At 32.7% G+C, this 22,117-nt stretch overlaps 2 protein-coding genes across 2 annotated transcripts; one reads left to right on the forward strand and one right to left on the reverse strand.

Annotated features, from left to right (window-relative positions):
• Window positions 1-381: 381 nt before the first annotated feature.
• On the forward strand, window positions 382-3,757 carry LOC115889298 (nucleolar protein 9). Its single transcript, XM_030909250.1, has 5 exons — window positions 382-687; window positions 747-1,597; window positions 2,892-3,020; window positions 3,082-3,414; window positions 3,470-3,757. Exons 1-5 carry the CDS (start codon window positions 504-506, stop codon window positions 3,728-3,730), a joined length of 1,758 nt encoding a protein of 585 aa, XP_030765110.1. The 5' UTR covers window positions 382-503; the 3' UTR covers window positions 3,731-3,757.
• Window positions 3,752-21,875, reverse strand: LOC115889425 (protein FAM161A-like). Its single transcript, XM_030909413.1, has 11 exons — window positions 21,733-21,875; window positions 21,487-21,676; window positions 21,185-21,378; window positions 12,450-12,743; window positions 9,824-9,970; window positions 9,522-9,758; window positions 7,117-7,294; window positions 6,907-7,005; window positions 6,713-6,846; window positions 4,115-4,370; window positions 3,752-4,059 (listed from the first exon to the last, which is right to left on the reverse strand). Exons 1-11 carry the CDS (start codon window positions 21,873-21,875, stop codon window positions 3,832-3,834), a joined length of 2,100 nt encoding a protein of 699 aa, XP_030765273.1. The 3' UTR covers window positions 3,752-3,831.
• Window positions 21,876-22,117: the final 242 nt, after the last annotated feature.

The raw sequence follows: 22,117 nt of genomic DNA on the forward strand, positions 1-22,117 counted from the left end.
GGACCTAATATTTTTGATATGCTCCTTCCTTAGTCTCTTATTCAAAGGATCAGAGGTATGGATGCACCCTGAGAAAGAGTCAATTTGGCAAAATAAAAACACTAAATCACCACAATACACCAAAACACTTTTACTTTTACACTGGACGCGCGTTTCGCTAACCATGTTAGCATCATCAGCAGATGATTATAAACTAATAACTAAATTATAGTCAATTTGTCAATAAAATTTAGACAAATCCGTGGGCCATTGACCATGATATGGCCGAGGATCTCGGTTCGGTTTGTGAAGGGATTGTGCGTAAGTAGACCCCGTCCAGATCCTTGGTCCAGATCAGCCTTAGAAGCAAAATAGAGTCTGTAACTTATAGTAGATGCTCTGTGGTTTTGTTGCTAATTTCGTATATATATATCTGTATATATTTTAACCTAACTTAAATCTTACAATCTCACATTTGTTTTTGATTTTGTTTGCTTACAGTTTTTAAAATCAATTAATTTTAAATGTCGACCGATAATAATATAAGGAATAAACGAAAACGCAAGAAAACATTTTTGCAAAATGCTAGAAAGTATGCGAAAAAGGGATATTATGGAAGAGGTTCACATATGGATGCAGATATGTATCAGTATTTTGTACGTATTTTGGAAGTTTTTAAACAGGGATTTGAAAATAATGATGATAAAGGTATGCTTTTTATTTACTAGATTAACTAAGTACCTATATTTTGAGTGTTTTTTTTGTAGCTGTCTTTGTAGATAATGTTTTTGAACAAACTGAAAATAAGGAAATGGAATGTTCCTGTAATCAGGTTGGATGTAGAGTTATAGAAATGCTTTTACCATTTGCTAGTGACGATATTATCTTAAAATATTCTGAAAAGTTTAGTGCAGATATTCGGCCCCTTAGTAAAGATAGATTTGCAAGTTTTGTTTTACAAGCTCTAGTGAAAGTATCCTGTGGAAAATATTTTGATAATAGTGTTTCACATGAACAAAAAGAGAAATTCAAAAGTTTTGCTGTAAAAACTAGTAAGTTTTTGTTAAATAATTTGGAAGATTATATATGGGACACTTATGGAAACCACGTGATAAGGACCTGTTTATGTAGTTTACTTAATATACATTTAGAAGATAAAAAACAGAAGGGTTTAGAAAATGTTTCTAGTATAATACAGAATGAATGTGACATTCCTGAGGAATTTATAGAAATTGTTAAAGAATATGCACAGAGATTAATAATATGGCCACAGTTTGGTGAACTCTGTAATTCCGAACAAACATCTGGATTTTTACAAGTTTTATTGAAGGTACTAAAAAAGACAGATTCAAAGTTATTGAAAAAATATTTGGATAAGATTCTTGAAGAAAATTTCCTTGGTGTACAGTCAGATATAAAATCTGAAAATCTACCTCAAGGTTTTATGTCAGTAAGTCTCTTGATGTTACTGGAAACTGCAATACAAGTTGCAGGGAAAAAATCGCTCAATAAATATATTAAGAAATTGTTTTCAAATAATTTGCTGAAACTAGCATTGATGAGAAGTACTAATTTTGCTGTTCAGAAGATTTTAACTTCTTGTATCAACAGGGAACAGGTAAAATATTTAGTATTTTTTTTTATTATATGGGGTGGTTTGAAATAATTCTGGAAATAGCAGCATATTCTGCAGATAAAAAAAGTGAGGTTCGTATAAATGTATGTTCTAAAATGCTTAGTTTTGGAGATACAGGGTATAGGGTATAGAAGTTTTATTTTTATTTTGATTTTTTCCAAATAATTTCTCTGTAAGTCACACACTCTGTATAAGACAAATCAATATTTGGATGAAAATTGGTCTCTGGCAGTTTTTTGACATGAGAAATTTGATTTTCATGTTAATATGACTCCTATTTGTAGGTGGCGCCACCCACATGTGTTTTAACCGTGTGTTTTAACTATTTTGAAGAGTAATAACTTTTCGTCTGTACCTGTACAAAACTACTGAGTGAAAAAATATACATTTTCGTGATTTTTAATGTAAAAAATGTCTCTTGGTAAAAAGCGCTATGAGCAATCATTCTCAAGATATTTAGAATGGAAATAGTCAATACATTTCATTATTGACAAAAAATAAACATATTGAGTAGATACCCTATGATCGTAAAAAAAGGCGTCAGCGATGGCTATGAAACGAAGATCGCTGTCATTTTATATGTAAATTTATATGGGAGATGTCATTGGTGTTCATTTCATAGCCATCGCTGACGCCGTTTTTTTTTCTATCATACGGTAGTTCAAGAGCTTTATTTTTTTAAAGTAATCATAAATTTTTCTTCGAAAAATGATCTAAAACAGTTTCTGTTGTGCTTTTGGCACAAAAACATTTCAAATTTATTATTTCAGTCTGATAACTATTTAGTTAACATGATGTTTAATTTATGTTAATGACAGGTATCGATAATTTTGATTTCAAATATCTCAAGGACCATTACACATTTACCAAGATACTTTTTTACGTAAAAAACGTCGTAAATGCATATATTTTACTCTAGTTGTTTTTTACTAGTTGTTTTATACAGGGACGGACGAAAAGTTATTAATCTTCAAACCAGTTAAAAAGTATGTAGGTGGCGCCCTCTACAAGTAATAGTCATATTGACATCGAAATAAAATTGCTTCTGCAAAAAACTCCCAGACACTAATTTTCATCCAAATAGTGACGTTATTTCAGAAATTATTTCGAAAAAATTGAAATAAAAATGAAACTTCTACACCCTGTTATAAGCATTTTAAGACATACATTTATTCGAACTTTTTTACTTAATTTTATCTGCAGAATATGTTGCCCATGAGTTTCTGGAATACAGTGAGGACAACCCTGTATATATAATAATATATATTTTTTTAAGTTTGATCCACTTTTTGATGAATTAGCTGATCACATGTGGGAAATAATAGAGAAGGGACATCCAGCAGTGATTTTAGCACTTGCACAGGGTTGTAAAAAGTTATCAACTAAGCAAGGATCTTTTATACAGGTATATAAATCAATAAATATAATTCTTAAATATATAGTACTAAAGTTTTTTTTTATATTAGGGTCTTATGAAAGCTTTAAATTGTTTGGAACCTGAGGAAAATCAAAATAATTTTGCTATCTGCACCTCCTTTTTAATACGGTATGATAAAAAAAATCCTGTACCAACTGACAACTTACAAAAAGAAAAATTAAACCTTCAAGGAACTCTGATTTTACAACTTATGTTGGAATTTAATAAACCTATCAAAATTATCAACAGTCTTCTGAGTTTAACCCCAAACGATTTAAAAGGCTTATTTTCAAATACTATGGGAAGCCATATAGTTGATTCCTATATGAAAAGTGTTTATGTTGGCGAAAAAAGTCGTGAAAAGTTAGTTAGAAAAATGCAGGTCAGTAAAATATATTTATTTTTTAAAATTTTCAGTATATTAAAAAAATTGTTAGGGTACATATCAAGATCTGGCATCGTCTAAATATGGTTCAAGATCTTTTGAAGCTATTTGGAATGTGGCTAACATGAAATCAAAAATACATATTATGGAAGAGCTGTCACATAGGGATGGATCTTGGGCAAATACAGAGTATGGTAAAATAATATCATCTAAAATAAATCTAGTTCTATTTAAAAGAAATAAAGAAAGCTGGAAAAACAGTCTTAATAAAGTAGCAACAGCAGAGGAAGTGTTAGCTGATGTTTTGAAATAGTTTTAAAATAAAATATTTCTTGTTATATGTATGTGTATTTTTGTAAACCTTACATTATTGTTTGCACTAAAAAAAAATGATTTTGAAGCTGAGTTTTCTCACTAAGCATTTTTGTCTTCAGATGAAGTATTAGATTCTTTGCTGTTTCTTCTTGCTTGCATGCGAAACTCTTCATCACTATTATCTATGATGGCCTGGATAGCCTCATCCTTCATTTCAGTCAATGAAAGTTCACTTAATCTATTTTTATTGCCTGTTTTTTCGCCAAGAGCATAGTATTCCATATGCAGTTGCTCAAGGAGTTCATCTCTAGTCTTAGGAAATTTAATCTAGAAAGTAGCTTTTGTTTAAAATGGTTCACAATTAAAATAAGAAAAATCTGACTTGAGACTGTCGTTCAAATAAGGTAGGTTGTTGATTCACTCTGCCTAGCATTTGTTGCATTCTTAGCTTGTGTTCTTCGTTTCTGAGTTTGTCTTCATCGCGTCTGAGTTGTAGTCTCATGGCTAAGTCTTCTTCGTGGCTATATGCCAATGATTGCCACACTGGTTTTTTTCTCATTACTTTTTCCCTCCAACGAGCTTCATCTTTAATTTTAGCCTCCTCTAATTTTTTCATCATTTCCATTTCTAAACGCCTTCTAAAATTTTTTAAGGCACTGTTACTGTTTATCACATTTATATATTAGTGTTACGAAGTTAATTAATTCTTGAATGCCTAAATTTTATTATTTAAAAAAATTAAATTGTATGCATATAGGGTTACCGGACGTTCGGATTAATCCGGACATGTCCGGATTTTCATTACATCCAGTTGGGTCCGGGCGGATTTGTCATAAGTGTCCGGATTTTAATGTTCCCTTTTTAGAAATATCGCAATAATGATAAATAATATATTACTTTTAATAAATTTAGCTAAAAAATCGTCGATAAATTCAGCAGTATAAATTCATTCTTTTACTTCGTAAGTTTTAAGTTTTGAAAGTTATAAATGTATTTTTTTCAAACGTCACAAAAGTATCTATTATTTTTTGCGACGTGATTGACAACGTAAAAAAGTAATTTTAACGCCTAAGCATAAAAGTAAAGCATTTTTACGCCTAAGCTCAAAAGTACGGAAATATATTATTAAAGTGTCAAATACAACGAGTGTGACCATAGTTTCTCGATATATAATTACTTACAAGGTATTACTTTTAAATATATTTCTATTATTTGGAACGTTTAAAATTGTTTAAATTATTTGTGGCGCTTGAAAACAAAATAGCATATTCTATTCGGATTATTTTTTGTGCCTCTGTATGACAAACATGAACGTTGTATGTCATACAGCCTTGTCACAAAAAGTATCATTTTTACTCCTAATAAAACAATATACTATTTGTGCTCTTATATCGCTAAAAAATTATGATGTCCGGTGTTCGGATTTTTGGGAAAGCTTTCCCAGGGTGGACAAGGTTTCATCTGGTAACCCTATATACATAAAAGTAATTTTCCAAAAATAGGCGTTTTAATCTTAGAGAAATAAATAAATATAGAGGAGTTATTTTTTTGTGTGAAAATCTCCATTGAGATAAGTGTCTTTATTGATTTTAAACATCGTACACATTTATTTTTACACACTTGTAACTTGCAGATCTGAAAAACATACTTGGTTAGTGAAAAGAACACGGAACTCAACGAAGCCGAATCGGACGCTTACGAAGTACCTAACAGTTACAATTTGGTACCTATTCGGTGGTTTCTGGGTATGTGGAATTGATCGATGATGTTGGTGTTACGATGGGTATTACGGGTAACGGGTAATATCCGCGTAGGCAGATGTAGGCGTACCTACTTAAATAGTGTGAAAACTGGGAAATCTGGCAACAATGCCGATATCATTCTGCAATTTCTCATTCTTAAAAAGTTTTCAAGGACCGGCTGGAATTTGGAAAATACATATTTTATTTTTTATCTCGAAAACTATAAGAGACAGGCATAGGTTAGTATAATAGAAAAATGATGAGATATGAGAGTAGTTTCCAAAAGTGTAATAATATACTGGGTGTTCCATTTATTATTAAATATTATTAAATAACAAAGATGCTATCACTTTTCAAATCATACGGCAACACTGTAACGCTGATAATATTTTAGACAGATGGATCAGGTGCCTTTATATAAAAATCCAAATTTTCAAAATAATTCTATCACCGGTCCTCCTATTACCATCGCCGGAAGACAGAGCTAACTTTTGAGCCATAAGGATATTTTGCGATTTTTAATTTTTCCCTTACATTATAAGCTTAATGCTACCTAAAATTCGAAACTTGTAGTTTGTGACACATCTAGGAATACCTTAGAATTTTGATGACGGCGAGTGAGTTACTGGCGAAGTTAAAGTTTGACTAGAAAAAATTCATAATCCTTGAATTATTGTTGGTACATTAATATACAAATAAAATTAGAAGAGACCGCTTGGATCAATTCTAGCTTTCTACCTTTTTCACGACTGGAATGTCAGTTACCGGTAGCGGCTAGACAGCTAACTTAATCCATAAGGATATTTCGAGATTTTTCATTTTTTCTTTCCATTATAAGCTTAAAGCTATCTAAAATTCGAAATTTGAAGTTTGTAACATATCTAGAAGTACCTTAGAATTTTGATGATCTCTCAGTGAGTCAATGTCGAAATTAAAGAAATTTGACAAGCGATAATTCATAAATTATTACTAGATATTTTAGTAACCTATCCAGCTATAGTATGTGTAGTGAAAATGAATATTCTTGCTTTATCCACAAGGACGTTACAGGGTGGTCAAAAGTGCCGCTAATACCTTCAAGAAAAGGATGGTACGATTGTGTTCGAGTTAGCGGGGGCCCTGCCGTGATAAGATAATTTATTTTTCGACAAAGTCTGGTTTTAGTCCGGATTTGACCAGAATTTCCAAAAACTTGTATGGAAACCGGTAATAAAACCTTAAAAATTTTATTACAGTACCTGGCTGATTGTATTCTTAACACAGCTGCCAAATTAGACCTGTTTATTGACGACATATCTAATGATGAAGGTGTTCTTGTGTCAGAGCTACTTTTACTGACAGCTGACGAAATTCTGTACGAACTTTTCTTGCCCTGAAACAATTAAAAATACTTTTACGTTACATTTCTTAACAATTTTTTTCTGTGAAGTACTTTTCGGGATTTTGTTTTCAATTTGAATGGCCTAGGACTGGTCGTGATGAATTCATTTTTCAGTTCTTCAAGTTCACGTTCATATTTATCGTGGTAGGCCTGAAAATTTGTAGTGAAAATAAGTTTAATGAACTAGTAGGTAATAAAAAGTTGATTTTATTTTTGGCGAATGAGCAAATTGACGGACTATTTCATTGAAACAAATCCTACCTTGTAATTAGGTATTTTTTTGGTCTTTCTCATAGTTGTATTATTTTCTAATTCCAAGTCCCTATAAGATCGTGGGCATACATCGATTTTTGGTTTGGATTTTTCCCTTTTTGCCATTGAAGGTGGCAAAGAAGCATGCTTCAACATTTCTTCAGCTCTTACTTTTTTCTGCAAGGCTCTAAAAATACATCACATTTTTGGTTCTTTTTGTTTGTTCTACTGTAGATACACTCACCGGTACGAAAAACGAACACCTTAAAATTTTAATGTATTTTAAAGTTTAATATATTTTGTTCTAGTGGGCCGATTTTGATGATTTTTTATGCAATTTATAGCTAAATTATTTAACTTTTTAGTATTCCTTTCTAAATTGAAAATGAAAGTTTCCTTCTGTCAATTATACGAGAGAAAACAAAATGTTGACATTTTGGTGAAAGTTTGAAACACCCTGTGGAATATGTTAGCAAAGCAAGGAATTTAAAAATTATTTTATCATCTAGGTACATCTTCTTTCGATAGTTTGTTTTTTTGATTCATTTCAATATCTTTATTTTTATTGGAGATATTCGCTTTCAAATAAGACAGAAAACGATCTACAGCGATCTACAGTATTAGTTTTAGCTTTGATTTGGGGTCCTCATAAACGCACTTATAAAATAGTGTTTACTGTTTTTGTAATATCACTGTCATTGAAAAGTCATATTATTATTGTTTATTGACGTTTGTTCTAGTAGAGATAGTTTTAAATTCTTAAGTATCGGCTATTGCTGTTTTAATTGATCATGGTAGAGATCAACTTTTGGACTTAATATCATATCTCTGGTAGAGCAACTGTACCATAGACAAAAATATTATGATTTTTCAAAGACAGTGACATAACATAAATCATAAACACTATTTTATAGGTCTGTTGACTAGGACCAAAAGTAAAAGCATGGTTTTAATTTAAAAATACGAAAAAATGTTAGCGTTGTCTTCAAAAGCGAATATCTCCAAAAAAAAACAACTATCGAAAAAAGATACACCTAGGTGATAAAATAATTTTTACATTCCTTGCTTTGTTAACGTACCCCACAGGGTGTTTCAAACTTTCACCAAAATATCAACATTTTGTTTTCCCTCGTATAATTGACAGATGGGAACTTTCATTTTTAATTTAGAGAGAGATACTAAAAAGTCAAATAATTTAGCTACGAATTGCTTAAAATATGATCAAAATCGGTCTACTAGAACACAATATACAGGGTGGTCCGAACTTTATTCCGGAAACTTCGCCAGCATATTCTGCAGATAAAAATAAGTAAAAAAGTTCGTATGAATTTATGTCCGAAAATGCTTAGTTTCGGAGATACAGTGTGTAGAAGTTTTATTTTGATTTTTTCCAAATAATTTCTGAAGTAACGTCAATAGTTGGATGAAAATTGGTGTATGGGAGTTTTTTGACATGAGAAATTTGATTTTGATGTCAATATGACTCCGATTTGTAGAGGGCGTCACCTACATATGTTTTAACTGTTTTGAAGAGTAATAACTTTTCGTCCTGTATAAAACTACTGAGTGAAAAAATATACATTTCCGTGACTTTTTACGTAAAAAACGTCTTTTGGTAAAAATCGCGAGCAACCATTCTCAAGATATTTAGAATGGAAATAGTCAATACATGTCATTATTGAAAAAAAATAAACACGTTTAGTAGATAGTTATTTGACTGAAAAAATAAATTTGAGAAATTTTTAATTTTTTAAATTAATCATGTATATATATCATTTTTGAAAAAATGATGATAAAACAGTTTCTGTTGAACTTTTGACACAAAAACATTTCAAATTTATGATTTCGGTTGAATAACTATTTAGTCAACATGTTTATGTCAGTGATTACAGGTATTGATAATTTCGATTCCAAATATCTCGAGAACCATTATTCGTAACAATTTTTACCAAGAGACCTTTTCAACGTAAGAAACATTGCAAATGTATATTCTTTTACTCAGTAGTTTTATACAGGTGGGGACGAAAAGTTATTACTCTTTAAACCAGTTAAAAAATATGTAGGTAGTGCCCTCATGGTGTCCTCTACAAGTAGGAGACACATTGACATCAAAATCAAATTTCTCATGTCAAAAAACTTCCAGACACCAATTTTCATCTAAATATTGACCAGAATCAGAAATTATTTGGAAAAAATCGAAATAAAAATGAAACTTTTACACCCTGTATCTCCGAAGCTAAGCATTTTAGGACATACATTTATACGAACTTTTTATTTATTTCAATGTGCAGAATATGCTGCCGAAGTTTCCGGAATACAGTTCGGACCAGCCTGTATAAAATTTTAAAATACATGAAAATTTTAAGGTGCCCGTTTTTCGGGTCGGTGAGTGTATCTTTTTCTATGTCATTTACCTGTAGAATTCATCTTCATGCATTTTTTTGTAGATGTAATTGCTAAAAAGATTTCTTGGGATGGGCTTTGCCTTAAATTTCTTTATTTTCAATGGCATTTCGTCATTGTACACGCAAGGCAAAGATTTGGAGAATCTTCTAGACAATTCTTGTATTTCTTCGTCTCTTCTTGTGAACGAAAACGGCTTCATTTGAGCCTGTAAAGCTGCTTTACGTTTTTCTTTAATAAGATGACTTCTAGAGAAGGAAAATATATCTAGATGTAATGGATGGATATTCTTTTAAATTTACAGTTTTCTTACCTCTTTTCTCGATTTTCCATGATTTTATCGAACAAAGGAATTTGGGATTCTATAGGCACTTCGTGGGCTTTAAATTGTTGAAGTTTCTCTTCCTTAGGTTTGTTGATTTTCAAGAAAAGTTCTTCTACTATTTTATTTTCTTCATCTCTGTATTAATTAAATGATAAACAAGAGATATACCGTACGATAAAAAAAAACGGCTTCTAGTTGGCTTTGAAAGGACTATCGATGACATTCCCCATATAATTTTCCATATAAAATAACAGCGATCTTTATGTCATAGTCATCGCTGAGGCTGTTTTTTCGATCATATTGTATTTTAAGGTGTAAAATAACGAATTAACAAAATGAGGTATAATATAAACTCTACATACCGGGTGCGTCTCAAAAGTGGCTCACCCCTATAAATTTTTTATTTTTTCAGATAAAAAAAGAGATGTGGTATATGTTAGTATATGACATAAATGAGGATTGATTGACGCATTCAATTGTTTTCGGTCACTTTCTGTCTGGTTTCTCACTCCAACTTTTAATTTTTAAATGGCATCCTCGGTTATGCCTCGGTATTTTGTTACTTTATTCGATAGAAAATGACACGCTGAATAGAATTACATATGATTTCATATCAATGACATATCATATTTTTGAATATGCAGTGAGATTCTGTAAGATTTGAAATAGCAATATGCGATTCATAACGACAATTTGACTGATATTTTCAAAATATTTTCTTCATATGCCAGATACTTTACTAATTCAAGCTCAGTATGTGGAAATACCTAGTTATACAAAATTTTCAGTTCAATCGTTTTTACCCGGAGACTCGCGAAGAACTGACGTACTTTTTTTGGCCTACCCTGTAGGTTGATTGATCTGCTAAGTACATGCACTAAGTTTTGTCAGTACCTGTCATTTGGGTCCTATCCAATTTTCATTAAAAAAAATCCCATATGTTACACACTGTGTACTACACTGTATATTGCATTCATCCGTATTGAAAGTCCATATAAAATCAGAAATATCCTCACAGCTAATATACGCATATGGCCAAAATTATTGCATATATCGTTTAAAAATATACGGAAAGGAATTTAACGAATCTTTTTTTATACATAGCTTTGATAATCTGTAATAAACATTTTTTTGTTAAAATGGATATGGTAAACAATGTTTATCGTTCAGACCCAATATTATTACAAATTCTTGCACATTTCGATTTGTGGTCTCTTGGGTTTCAGAAGACATTTGACCATTGTTTTGGACTTAAAATGCCTAGAAACATTATTTCACAGTTTAATAGAGTCAGAATAGTAAGACTGTCTCAACAGGGCTACCAGCAAGTTGCAATAGCTGAAATTGTAGGAGTTAACCAAAGCGATGTTTCGCGAATATTAAAAAAAATCAGTGAGACAAAGGAGGTTACAGACCGACCTGGAAGAGGTAGAAAGAGAGTTACTACTGCTGCGCAAGACCGCCAAATATCCCTAATTGCACGACGCAATTCCCTGCTTTCTAGTACTGCTATATATTAAAAATGAGTTAGCTCGCTTTGAAGGAGTAAATGTTTCAAGAAAGACCATAGCAAGAAGACTCCATGACAGAGGATTACATTTAAGGAGGCCTCTACGTGTTCCGAAGCTTAATTTACAGCACAGCATTACGCGACTACAATGGGCTGAGAAGATGGGAGCAAATGGACCGAATTGGAATTTCGTCATGTTTAGTGATGAAACAAGAATAGGCCTAGTGTCAGACTCGCGACGAACTTTGGCCTGGAGAGCATCTGGAAGGTGAGCACGCTTGAATGCAGCTCAACCCCGTGTCCCGTTTCAAGGGGAAAGCATTTTGGTAGGAGCAGGTATAATGCACGAAGCTCGAACTCCTCTTGTTTTTATTGATGGCACAATGACAGGTGCCTCGCAAAATCATATCTTAGAGACGTTTGAGAGTCTATTGTGCGTCCATTTCGAGGGGGCAGTGGGGGATGAATTTGTTTACATGGACGATAATGCTCCTCCCCATCGCACTTTAGCGGTTCGCGAATTTTGTGAGGAAGAGGGTAGGTATAAGAAAACTGTGGTGGCCACCGATGTCTCCAGATATGAATGTGATCGAACATGCTTGGGACATGCTAAAACGCCATAATTTTACAAAAGGAATGATCCCCCCGTACCTTAAATGAATTGAAAATTGCTGCGCGCGAAACATGGGAAGCCATTCCTCAACATCTTCTGAACAATTTAATTGAGAGCATGCCACGTCGTCTCATAGCTTGCATTGAGGCTCGAGGAGGCAATTAGTTGTGAGAAATAATTAAAATTGTTTTCAATATTTTCTGTTTAAAATTAAATTTGTTTTTGTTGATATTCAATCATTATGAAATAAAATTATAATAACAGCCTAGTTGATTTTACTTAGATTTTTAATTTTATATTAGTTAGTCGTGTAGTAAGCCAATATGTGTAAAAATATAAAAAGAATCATATTAGGTCCAAAATAAAATAAAAATATAGTGATATGCAATAATTTTGGCCATATGTGTATGTATACCTTAAGGTACATTTCGACAAAATATAAACCAAAAGGTTTGAATACAAAAGAATATTTTGCTGTTGAATTGGTTTACCTGACAGTCATTTGAAATGGCTTAGGGATAGTGATTCCATCATATTCTGTCTCTTCCACTGATTTCCTTCTTCTCAATGGACTATTTGGTGCACTCTTGACCTCGGTTGGTAAAGGAGTGTTTTCCTGAGATGGTAAATTGAAGTCTTCAGTAGTAATATCATCCCATTCTGCGGCATTACCGATTTTTTCATCTCCATCATCAGGATTCTTCATCCGAGACTTTGCTCGGAAGTAAGGCTCTGGTGTTACGTCTACAGATGACTTGATACTGGGCGTTTCTATTCTTACAGATCTGAATTTGAAATAATCTGTAGAATCACAGTCTTCTAGCGAATTGTTTTAAATATTATAAATAATCAAGATGCAAAAAAATACAGGGTATGATAGGAAGTGAAATTAAAATTCATTAATGTAATTAATTCACTTATCTATTAAAAAAAAGAACGGGTTATACATTGCAGAGAGCTTTCAAAATTAAAAACAGCCGCTTCGTTCACTTCTCTCTTGTCGCTAACTGCTTTTCTGCACGTAGGCCGAATTCCATTCGCGCGCATCTCCCACTTCTTGACCGTTACGACGGCGCTCAGGGTCGTCTTCGGCGATGGCCTACGATGGTTCAGCCCAAACCGGACGCGGCAGACCACTATGCCGGTAGCGACCGTAAAATATTGTTACAGTCTCCCCTCTGGTTCCGTGGACATTGAGATGTCGAGGGACCAGCACTAGTAATAGTTGGTTTTTCTTCGGGCGGCCTCTTCTTCTGATAGGAACTTTGGGTTCTGTAGCGTCATCTCCACGATACTTGAATATGTTGCTACAGTGATAAATGCCTAAAGGTTGTCCTGGAGTATCAATGTTGGCAATTTCATAAGAGACGGGCGAAACCTGTCTAGTTATGACATAGGGTCCGTCCCTTTTCGGATCAAATTTAGTAGTACTCTGTTTAGTGTGACTACTCTTCGTATGTAGCGTCACAAAAACCTTGTCTCCAACATCAAAAGTAGGCGGATGCATCTTCGTAATAGCTGAAGTTTTCTCTGGATCTACTTGAATGCCATTAGAGGTGATCAAATGTCCCAAATATTTTACTTGGGGAGTCGCAAATGTACATTTATCACGATTCGCACGTAGTTTGTACGTTCTGAGTCTTTCGAAGACACGTTTTAAGTCTGTCATATGTTGATCAAACGTTTCAGATATCACCAGCACGTCATCGAGGCAGGCGAGTATCAGGATAGATGGAAGTCCACTTCGAAATCTGTCGATCAGCTTTTGGAAAGTTGCTGGTGCGTTACGCAGACCGAACGGCATGACCAGGTACCGAAATGTTCCGAACGGGGTCACGAACGATGTTTTGTCTCTATCTGTTTCCCGCACTTTCACTTGATGATATCCCGCACGTAAATCAATGGCTGACATGTATATAGTCTTTTTGGTTGCATGCAGTAGATCGTCCATTCGAGGTAACGGATAATGCACGGGTGTCGTAATAGCGTTCAAAGCTCTGTAATCGCAACATACCCTAGTTTCGCCATTCTTCTTTGGAACGAGTACTACCGGTGCTGACCAAGCTGACTCACATTCTTCTATAATGTCATCTCGTAACATCTTGTCTAGTTCTTGTCGAAGTTTTTCTTTGTTTCCAGGCGTCATTCGGTACGGTGGTACTGAAATTGGTGCGTGTGACTTGGTATCAATATAGTGTTCAGCATAAGGAGTTGGTTCTCCCCCTAGAGCGAAAATATCCTGGTTGGCTTCAAGAAGGTCTGATAACTGCTTATGTTCTTCACTGGATAACATTATGGCTTCATCTGATCTCAAAATTGAAACGGAAAGTACTTCTATATTGGAAATTTTGTGGTCATCTTCATATACCAAGGGATACTTAGTCAAAATATCGTCTGCAAAACTCCAATTTTGCTGTCCGATGTCCAGAACAAGGTTAGCACTTCGAAGGAAATCTATGCCTAGTAAGGTTTTGTCAGCATTGGGTAGAGTCATAAATGTTGTTGGTATATAACGACTTCCTAGTAAAACATCAACTCTCAGAAGTTTTACTTCCTGTTCTTTCACGGTACCATCTGCAAGTTTAATCGTACTTCTGGTTTTTGTATACGGAACGTTGTGTTTCCTTAATGCTTCGTATAATGAGCCACTGGCAACGCTGTGCTTGGCGGCTGTGTCAATCAGTCCTTGACCATTCATTCCTAGTATGTTTATAGGCAAAATAGGACGTGACTGAGGGTAAACAGGAACTTCTACATTGTCAAGAGCACAGAATTCGACAGAAGCTGCGGTGTTGGAACAAGTTGGACAGTTGGATTTAATGTAGCCAGGTCTATTACATCCGTAACATGTCACTTGATTTGATATTCGGGGAGGATGACTTTCCAAGGTCGAATTTGGAACAGATGTCACTGGATTACTTGGTGAAGGCGCTGTAGTCGAAGTTTTTGTTGATGTACTTGCAGTACCTTGTTTCTTTCGGCACTGGTCTTCTGTATGTCCCAAATATTTGCAAAATCGACATTTTGGACGTTTATCGTTAGAAGGCCTGTCAAAATGATCAACAAACGTTTCTTCTACCATGCGACATTCTTTAAGTAATTCGTTAAAAGTACGGATTTTATCTCGAGGTACTTTTTCTCGTATTCGTTTATGTAACAAGCCATAAATCATATCAATCTGCGTCGACTCAGTTAGGGTATTTGCTGGAAGTTGCGCAAGCAATGAACGCGATTGACAGATAAATACATCAGAAGGTGTTCTAATATCTTGTTCTTTTGAAAATATTTCCCGATATACAAGATATGCTGGTTTTCTTGGACCGAAAGTTAGACGTAAAAGATCGAGAGCAGTTTCCCAAGTTGCGACAGTGTCTTTTACTCCGTACCACCACGTAGCGGCAAAATCATCGAGTAGCATAGATAAACCACGCAGAGCGTTCGCGTCGGACACTTTTGAGCAGTCTTTGAAGGTTTCTATAGCGTCTATAAAAGCATTTACGTCAGAGTCTTTGCTACCGTTAAAACGCGACGAACATGAAGAGAAATTCCCTGTTTCCAACGACTGTGTTGACAAATTACTGATGCGTGATAAGAGTGCTTCAAATTGTTGCTGCGTAAGAGTGACGTTTGCTTCTGCCATGTTACGTAATTTAGATGTTTTTCTACTACTGTGGCTCCGTAGCCAGTATCGGTTTTCTTCTGAAGGTTGCAGAGTGAAAAAAAATGTTCAAAAACTTACCGAAATGATGCGGTTTTGAATTTTTTGTTTTCTTTCTTTCAAACCCAAGGTGCTTGGATTGGATGATTTTGTTGAAGTTGGTGAAGCTTATCAGGGTTTAGTGTTGAATTTGCAGCCAAACGACGAGTTTGCACTATGCTGAGTAAATTTCTAGGAATAATGTCCACACACAAATGTTCCAGAATGTTCACTAGCACAATTTACAATGTTCACAAGCACTGTTTCACCACTGACTGTTCACTTTGATAAAAATGTCTATTTTTATCTTTTTAACTTTTAAAAACTCTTCATTTCACAATGTATGGCCCAAGTTGGGACGCCAAATATGATAGGAAGTGAAATTAAAATTCATTAATGTAATTAATTCACTTATCTATTAAAAAAAAGAACGGGTTATACATTGCAGAGAGCTTTCAAAATTAAAAACAGCCGCTTCGTTCACTTCTCTCTTGTCGCTAACTGCTTTTCTGCACGTAGGCCGAATTCCATTCGCGCGCATCTCCCACTTCTTGACCGTTACGACGGCGCTCAGGGTCGTCTTCGGCGATGGCCTACGATGGTTCAGCCCAAACCGGACGCGGCAGACCACTATGCCGGTAGCGACCGTAAAATATTGTTACAAGGGTGATTTACGGTCAAGGCTCGTTAGACGTTTATGGAGAACCGCTGATAGTATTTTTTTAAAAATTTGGATTTTTGTATAAAGGCACCTGCTCTATCTGTCTAAATTAGTTTCAGCATTACAGTCTTGCCACTTCATACTAAAAGTGGTAAAATATTTGTTACTTTAAGTGGAACACCCGGTATTACGTTTTTGAAACTGCTTTCATATCTCATAATTTTTCTGTTATATTAACCTATACCTATCTCTAACAGTTTTTGAGCTAAAAAATAAAATACGTGTAAAATTGACAAGAAGATGATCTTGAATAAGCGTTCGGCATATTGAGAGCTGAAGTTTTTAAAGTTTATAGGTTAAGGAAAGTCGACATATTTATTTGACTTCTCTAAATCAACCGATTGGATATCAAACAGGAAATCAAAAAAAATATTTCCGTTTGTAATAAAATCGCTTAAATCATTGTTATTTTAAATTGAAGCCTATGTATAGGTATTATTTAAAAAATCGAAACATAAATAAGACTGATTTTCAACGATATATCATGTTCATATACCGTATGATAAAAAAAACGGCGTCAGCGATGGCTATGAAATGATAATCGCTGTCATTTTATATGTAAATTTATATGGAAAATGTCATTGATAGTCATTTCCCGGCCAAATGGACGCCGTTTTTTTTCGATCATACGGTACTTAAACCTTCTGGTTTCTTCAGTAACGCCATTTAAAAGATAAGAATTCTAAATGTATACTCTGTTTTTTTTCTCAGGTAAGATTTTGACAGACGATGACAGAAGAAAAGCAGATGACGTCCCATACCAATCTATTTATTTTACTAAAAAAAGTTTCTAATAATTTTTAAGTTAATTATGGATGGGTTTAAATATAAATTCGTCATGCGTCGTCACTTGTTGTTTTTAACCAGTTTTATTGGTTTATTTCAAAAATGACAGATCGTATTTCAATTTAATTGGTTTGACGGAACGATGAATGACAAACGGATGCCGATGCGTATGAACTCGCCTTTAGATTTTTGACGTTTGTCAAAGTCTTGCCAAATTATAGGTTATAATTTTGTGACAACTTTTGTCAAATACCCTGCGTTTTGGAAGATGATGCATTTTGATTCATGTTATTACGTGTGTTTTGTGTCTTTTGAAGTCAAGTGGAGGAAAAATCGAGTGAAAATTAACTGTAGAATCCAGAGCACAGTTTATGGTTAATACTCGCTGCCCAGGCAGAAAGTCTTATACAGATACACCAATAAAGTTACTATCAATAAAGTTCGTATACCATCTCGTCGTAGATAAGTGCATCTCGAATATGGTGCATCTGGAATATGGGAAATAAGGACCATACTAAACACATATTAAAAACTGGAGTAGCTGTAAAATATCGACATCGCACGATTGGTAAATAATGGATTTTAGTACTGCAGAAAAATAATGTCAAAAGGTACTGGTTTAAAAAATTAAGATTAAAGTTAATTAATCAACCTGTGAGGTATAAAATTTGGTAAGTGTTATTATTAATAAAATAGTTTGTTTTATTTATGTTGTTTTATTTATTCCTGCGGAATATTACAAATTTGTATTTGTACATAAGTTATATTGATAAATATAATCATAAATGCGGGAAGTTTCATAAAGCTTGAAAGTAAGAAATAGTTATTTTTTATATTTTTTTGGTATGTGGTGTCTTGTTTATGTTTGTTTTGTATTAACTCATACCCTTTTTTATTAAATAAAATAACTCGATTACATTTTTTTAGTTTTATACAGTTTTTTTCACAATATTTTGAAGTTACTTGTCAGTCAAATTTTAAATACATATATTAATTTCCTGTTATGCGTTCCAGTTGTACCAACTTATTTCTTTGTAAAATAAAATAAACTACTTTGAAATTAAAATGACAGACACATCTATCACTGTCAAGGATCTTCTCGTTGGACAGACTATAGTTGTTTTGTTTAAAGAACACCGTTACTATGACAAATATTCAAACTTTATAAGTATCAATAATTAGACTTTACTTGTAATGGAGTGCCCAGAGACTTTTACCTCGGAATTCAATTACTGTGAATGTATTAATGTGAAACCTTCTGTATTGTGTTTTATAGATAAAATACTAAAATGTTTACCAATTTTTTTTTTCGTTGCTTTTAATTTTTCATTTTAGTAATTTTAGTAAATTCTTAATTATTTCCCTCTTATAATATTTTGATTTTTTAATTCTGTTTCTAAGTAAATTTATTGAAATAAATAAATCTAATGCATAGTATGCACCTATTCTGCTTATATTCTAATCATTGAAATTTTGATTGAAATCGAATTATAGAGGGTGGCGCGTCATATGCGACGCGGTTTTTGCAAGGAGAACAAAAGTTTGTATTGAAGTGAAATTTTCTGAGCTTATGTAAGTCAATTTAAAGTATTTTCTAAAATTATGTAGAGTTCTACAGGGTGTCCCCAAAAAAGTTACACATCAAAGTTATGTTTTTTTGTAATGGAACACCCTATATATTAATTGATTTTTGGATTCTAGTAAAAAAATAAAGGTTTGTTTCATTAGAAAATTATAGGACTAAAATGTATAGTTTTTGAAAAACATTCACCGGCACGAAAAATGGACATCTTAAAACTTTGATGTATTTTAAAGGTTAATATATTTTATTTTAATGGGCCGATTTTGATGATTTTTTAAGCAGTGTGTTGCCAAATTACTTGACTTCTTAGTATCTTTTTCTCAATTAAAAATGAAACTCCCCATCTGTTAATTAAACGAGGGAAAACAAAATGTTGATATTTTTTATGAAAGTTTGAAACACCCTGTGAAATACGCTAAAACAGCAAGAAATTTAAAAATTATTTTATCATCTAGATATATCCTTTCTCGATGGTTTGTTTTTTGGTTTATCTCATTAGCTTTATTTTTGTTGGAAATATTCAGTTTTAAAGAAGGCACTAACATTTTTCGTAATTTTTACATTAAGACCATGCCTTTGCTTTTGGGCCTAGTCAACACATCTAGTAAGTTCTGGTCCCGAAACAGTCCTTCTTGACATAAGATTTGCTTCATTTAATCTTCTTCTTGTAGTCCGTTAGTTAATATGTACGGTTCTTAAGTGCAATTCATTATCAATTTGAAAAGCTGGCAAAGGGCGGTTTCTTAGCGATAATAAGTCGATCGTCTCGAATAGAAGTTCTCATACGAAGGTTCCCGGACGTCCAGATTGACGTCCTCATGGACGTGGTCATAATTTCATAATTCAAAAACCACTTAGTATACTCTATGGTATTAAGGTATTTTTGGAAACAGAATTTTATAGCAAAATTCACTAAACTCGAATAAATAAATGATATATATTTGACTCACCCTGTATATCTATAAAAATATGAATCTTGAAGAGTTGTACAATTTATAATTACAATAAATGAGTTGTGTAAATGTTAACAGCTCTAACTAATTTTATTTCTCCCGAGTGGTTGTACTTCCTAGGTGACTTTTGTGTGAATATGCTTTTATTTTAAAGAACACAAGTTTAATTAAATTAAAATAAAAAATAATTCTTCTACATATATAAATTAAAATAAATATTAAATTTCTAAAAATTAAACTAAAGTAAATATTAATTTTCTACAATATATAAATTTGAAATATAAATTAAAATTCAACATATAGGTACTAATTAAAAAATAAAAATATAAACATAATTCTTAACTTGTTCTTAACTAACATAACTAAAAAATTTATCCTACAAAATTGAATATCAGCATATACAGATTGAAATAATTAATTCTCAACTTACCTTACTAATACAAAAAAAGCTTAAGTAAATTTCTTTGAATTGTGCCTTGAGGTATGATTTGATTATTGCCTTGTTTTTTTTTCTTTCAATTTATCTAATTATAGTTTATTATACGGCTCCCCTCACCTTATGATTTTAGTCTAGTTGTTTTTAATTTTTCAAATTTAGCATACCATATTGTTATCTGTGATTGAACAATTTTTGTGATAGATATAATTTTTTGACTTTGTAAAAAAATTTTGACTTTTTAACTTGTTGTGATTGTATTTTATAAATTTGACCTCTGTAATTGTTTTAGCTTTGGGCCTGATGATGGGAATAGTTTAAATTCCCGAAACATGTCGCCCCCCTTGCTTTTTTAAGCATTAAAATTTAAATTAAACAACTTAAAGATTGTGGGTTATTTTAACCCGCCTTCAAAGGTTTTGCTTTGATATAAAAATATGTTTGAAATGTGAACTACCATTAAACATATTTTGTAAAAGGTTTGGAGTGAAAATCTCAAATAGGAATCCCGATACAGAGCTTTTCCGGAAAAACCGAGCCGTCTTGTATGTATGCATTTGTATATGTGTGTTTATTTAAATACTAAAGTGAAAGCAACGAATTTAAATAGGTAAACTTTGTAATATATCTTATTAACAATACAATGCAAAAAGTTTTATAAAAATTCTTTCACGGTAAATGAATTCCGAGGTTTGTATCTCATAAGGGCTTAAAGCACTCCACTATTGCAAAATTTCTAAAATAAAATTGTTATGGTATGTTTTGTCAATTTTACACATGTTTTATTTTTTATCTCGAAAACTATTAGAAATAGGTAATTATAAATGAAAAATTATAATTATGAGATGGGGTGTTCCATTTAAAATAAGAAAGATGCTACCACTTCTCAATGCGGCAACGTTGTAACGCAGAAAATATTTTACATAAACGGAGCAGGTGCCTTTATGTAAAAATCCAAATTTTCAAAAAATTCTTTTACTGGTTTGTGCTTTCACAAAAATGTGATTTTAGAGCACATTAGAGGTGCTAAATTACATATGATTAAATTAACCTTCTAGAAGGTGGTTTCACAATCCCCTCTTTATCTGATAGCGATAGATGATATTCATCATCCAAGTAAGATTTCTTTGGTACAGGAATTGAGCAAAATGGTTTCATTGACGATTTTTTTCTAATTGTGGAAGTTTTTGTATTATTTTCACTGACTTTTATGTTTTTGTAGTCTTCAATCCACTGGGGAGTATCCTAAAATAATCCATTTTAAAAAACATTACATCGTGGCGATCGTGGTAAAAACGCCGCCATAGCCTACTATGACGACATTTTTATTCGATATCAATCGCTTTGATTAACTTTTATTTCAAGTTTGAGCTGGTTGTGCATGTAATCACAAAATTCCCTATGCTTGTCTTTGAGATGTTCAAGTTTTCTGTAAAATTCTTGATTGGATAAGTGATTGATTTCGTGATATTCCGGTATACTGTCGTAGAAGTCAATGAATAGGCTAGAGTCATTTTTTGAGTCGATAATATTTGATTTCATCCTAGTAATAGAAACAAATACTTAAAAGTTATTTTTTTTTCAAATTATTTTTCTTACTTTTCATTTAGGTTCTTAGTGACTTCGTTATGGAGCTGGTTAAGGAATTTTTGATCGTACAGTGTTTGGGATCTTTCAGTTATTGAATTTCGAGGCACCTTAATACAATTGTTGTTATAAACTGATGATTGGTGGTCAAACATTGTATCTATAATGATTTGATTTCTAATTTACCAGTTCATTGTCAAAATCTGCCCCTATAGCTGCCATAGGAACGTGTAAACAAATTCAGGACCGTAATTCCAATAACTTTTTTGAGTATCTTTTTTACTATCGATATTTTTTAAGAAAACTAGAATTTGTGTGGCTTATTTAAGGAATTAAAATTTATTTTAATTATATATTTTATATCGCTATATGTAAAACGAAAATACTGCACAATACG

This window comes from Sitophilus oryzae, unplaced genomic scaffold, assembly GCF_002938485.1.
Source record: "Sitophilus oryzae breed Bouriz unplaced genomic scaffold, Soryzae_2.0 scaffold_813_pilon_pilon, whole genome shotgun sequence".
NCBI lineage: Eukaryota > Metazoa > Arthropoda > Insecta > Coleoptera > Curculionidae > Sitophilus > Sitophilus oryzae.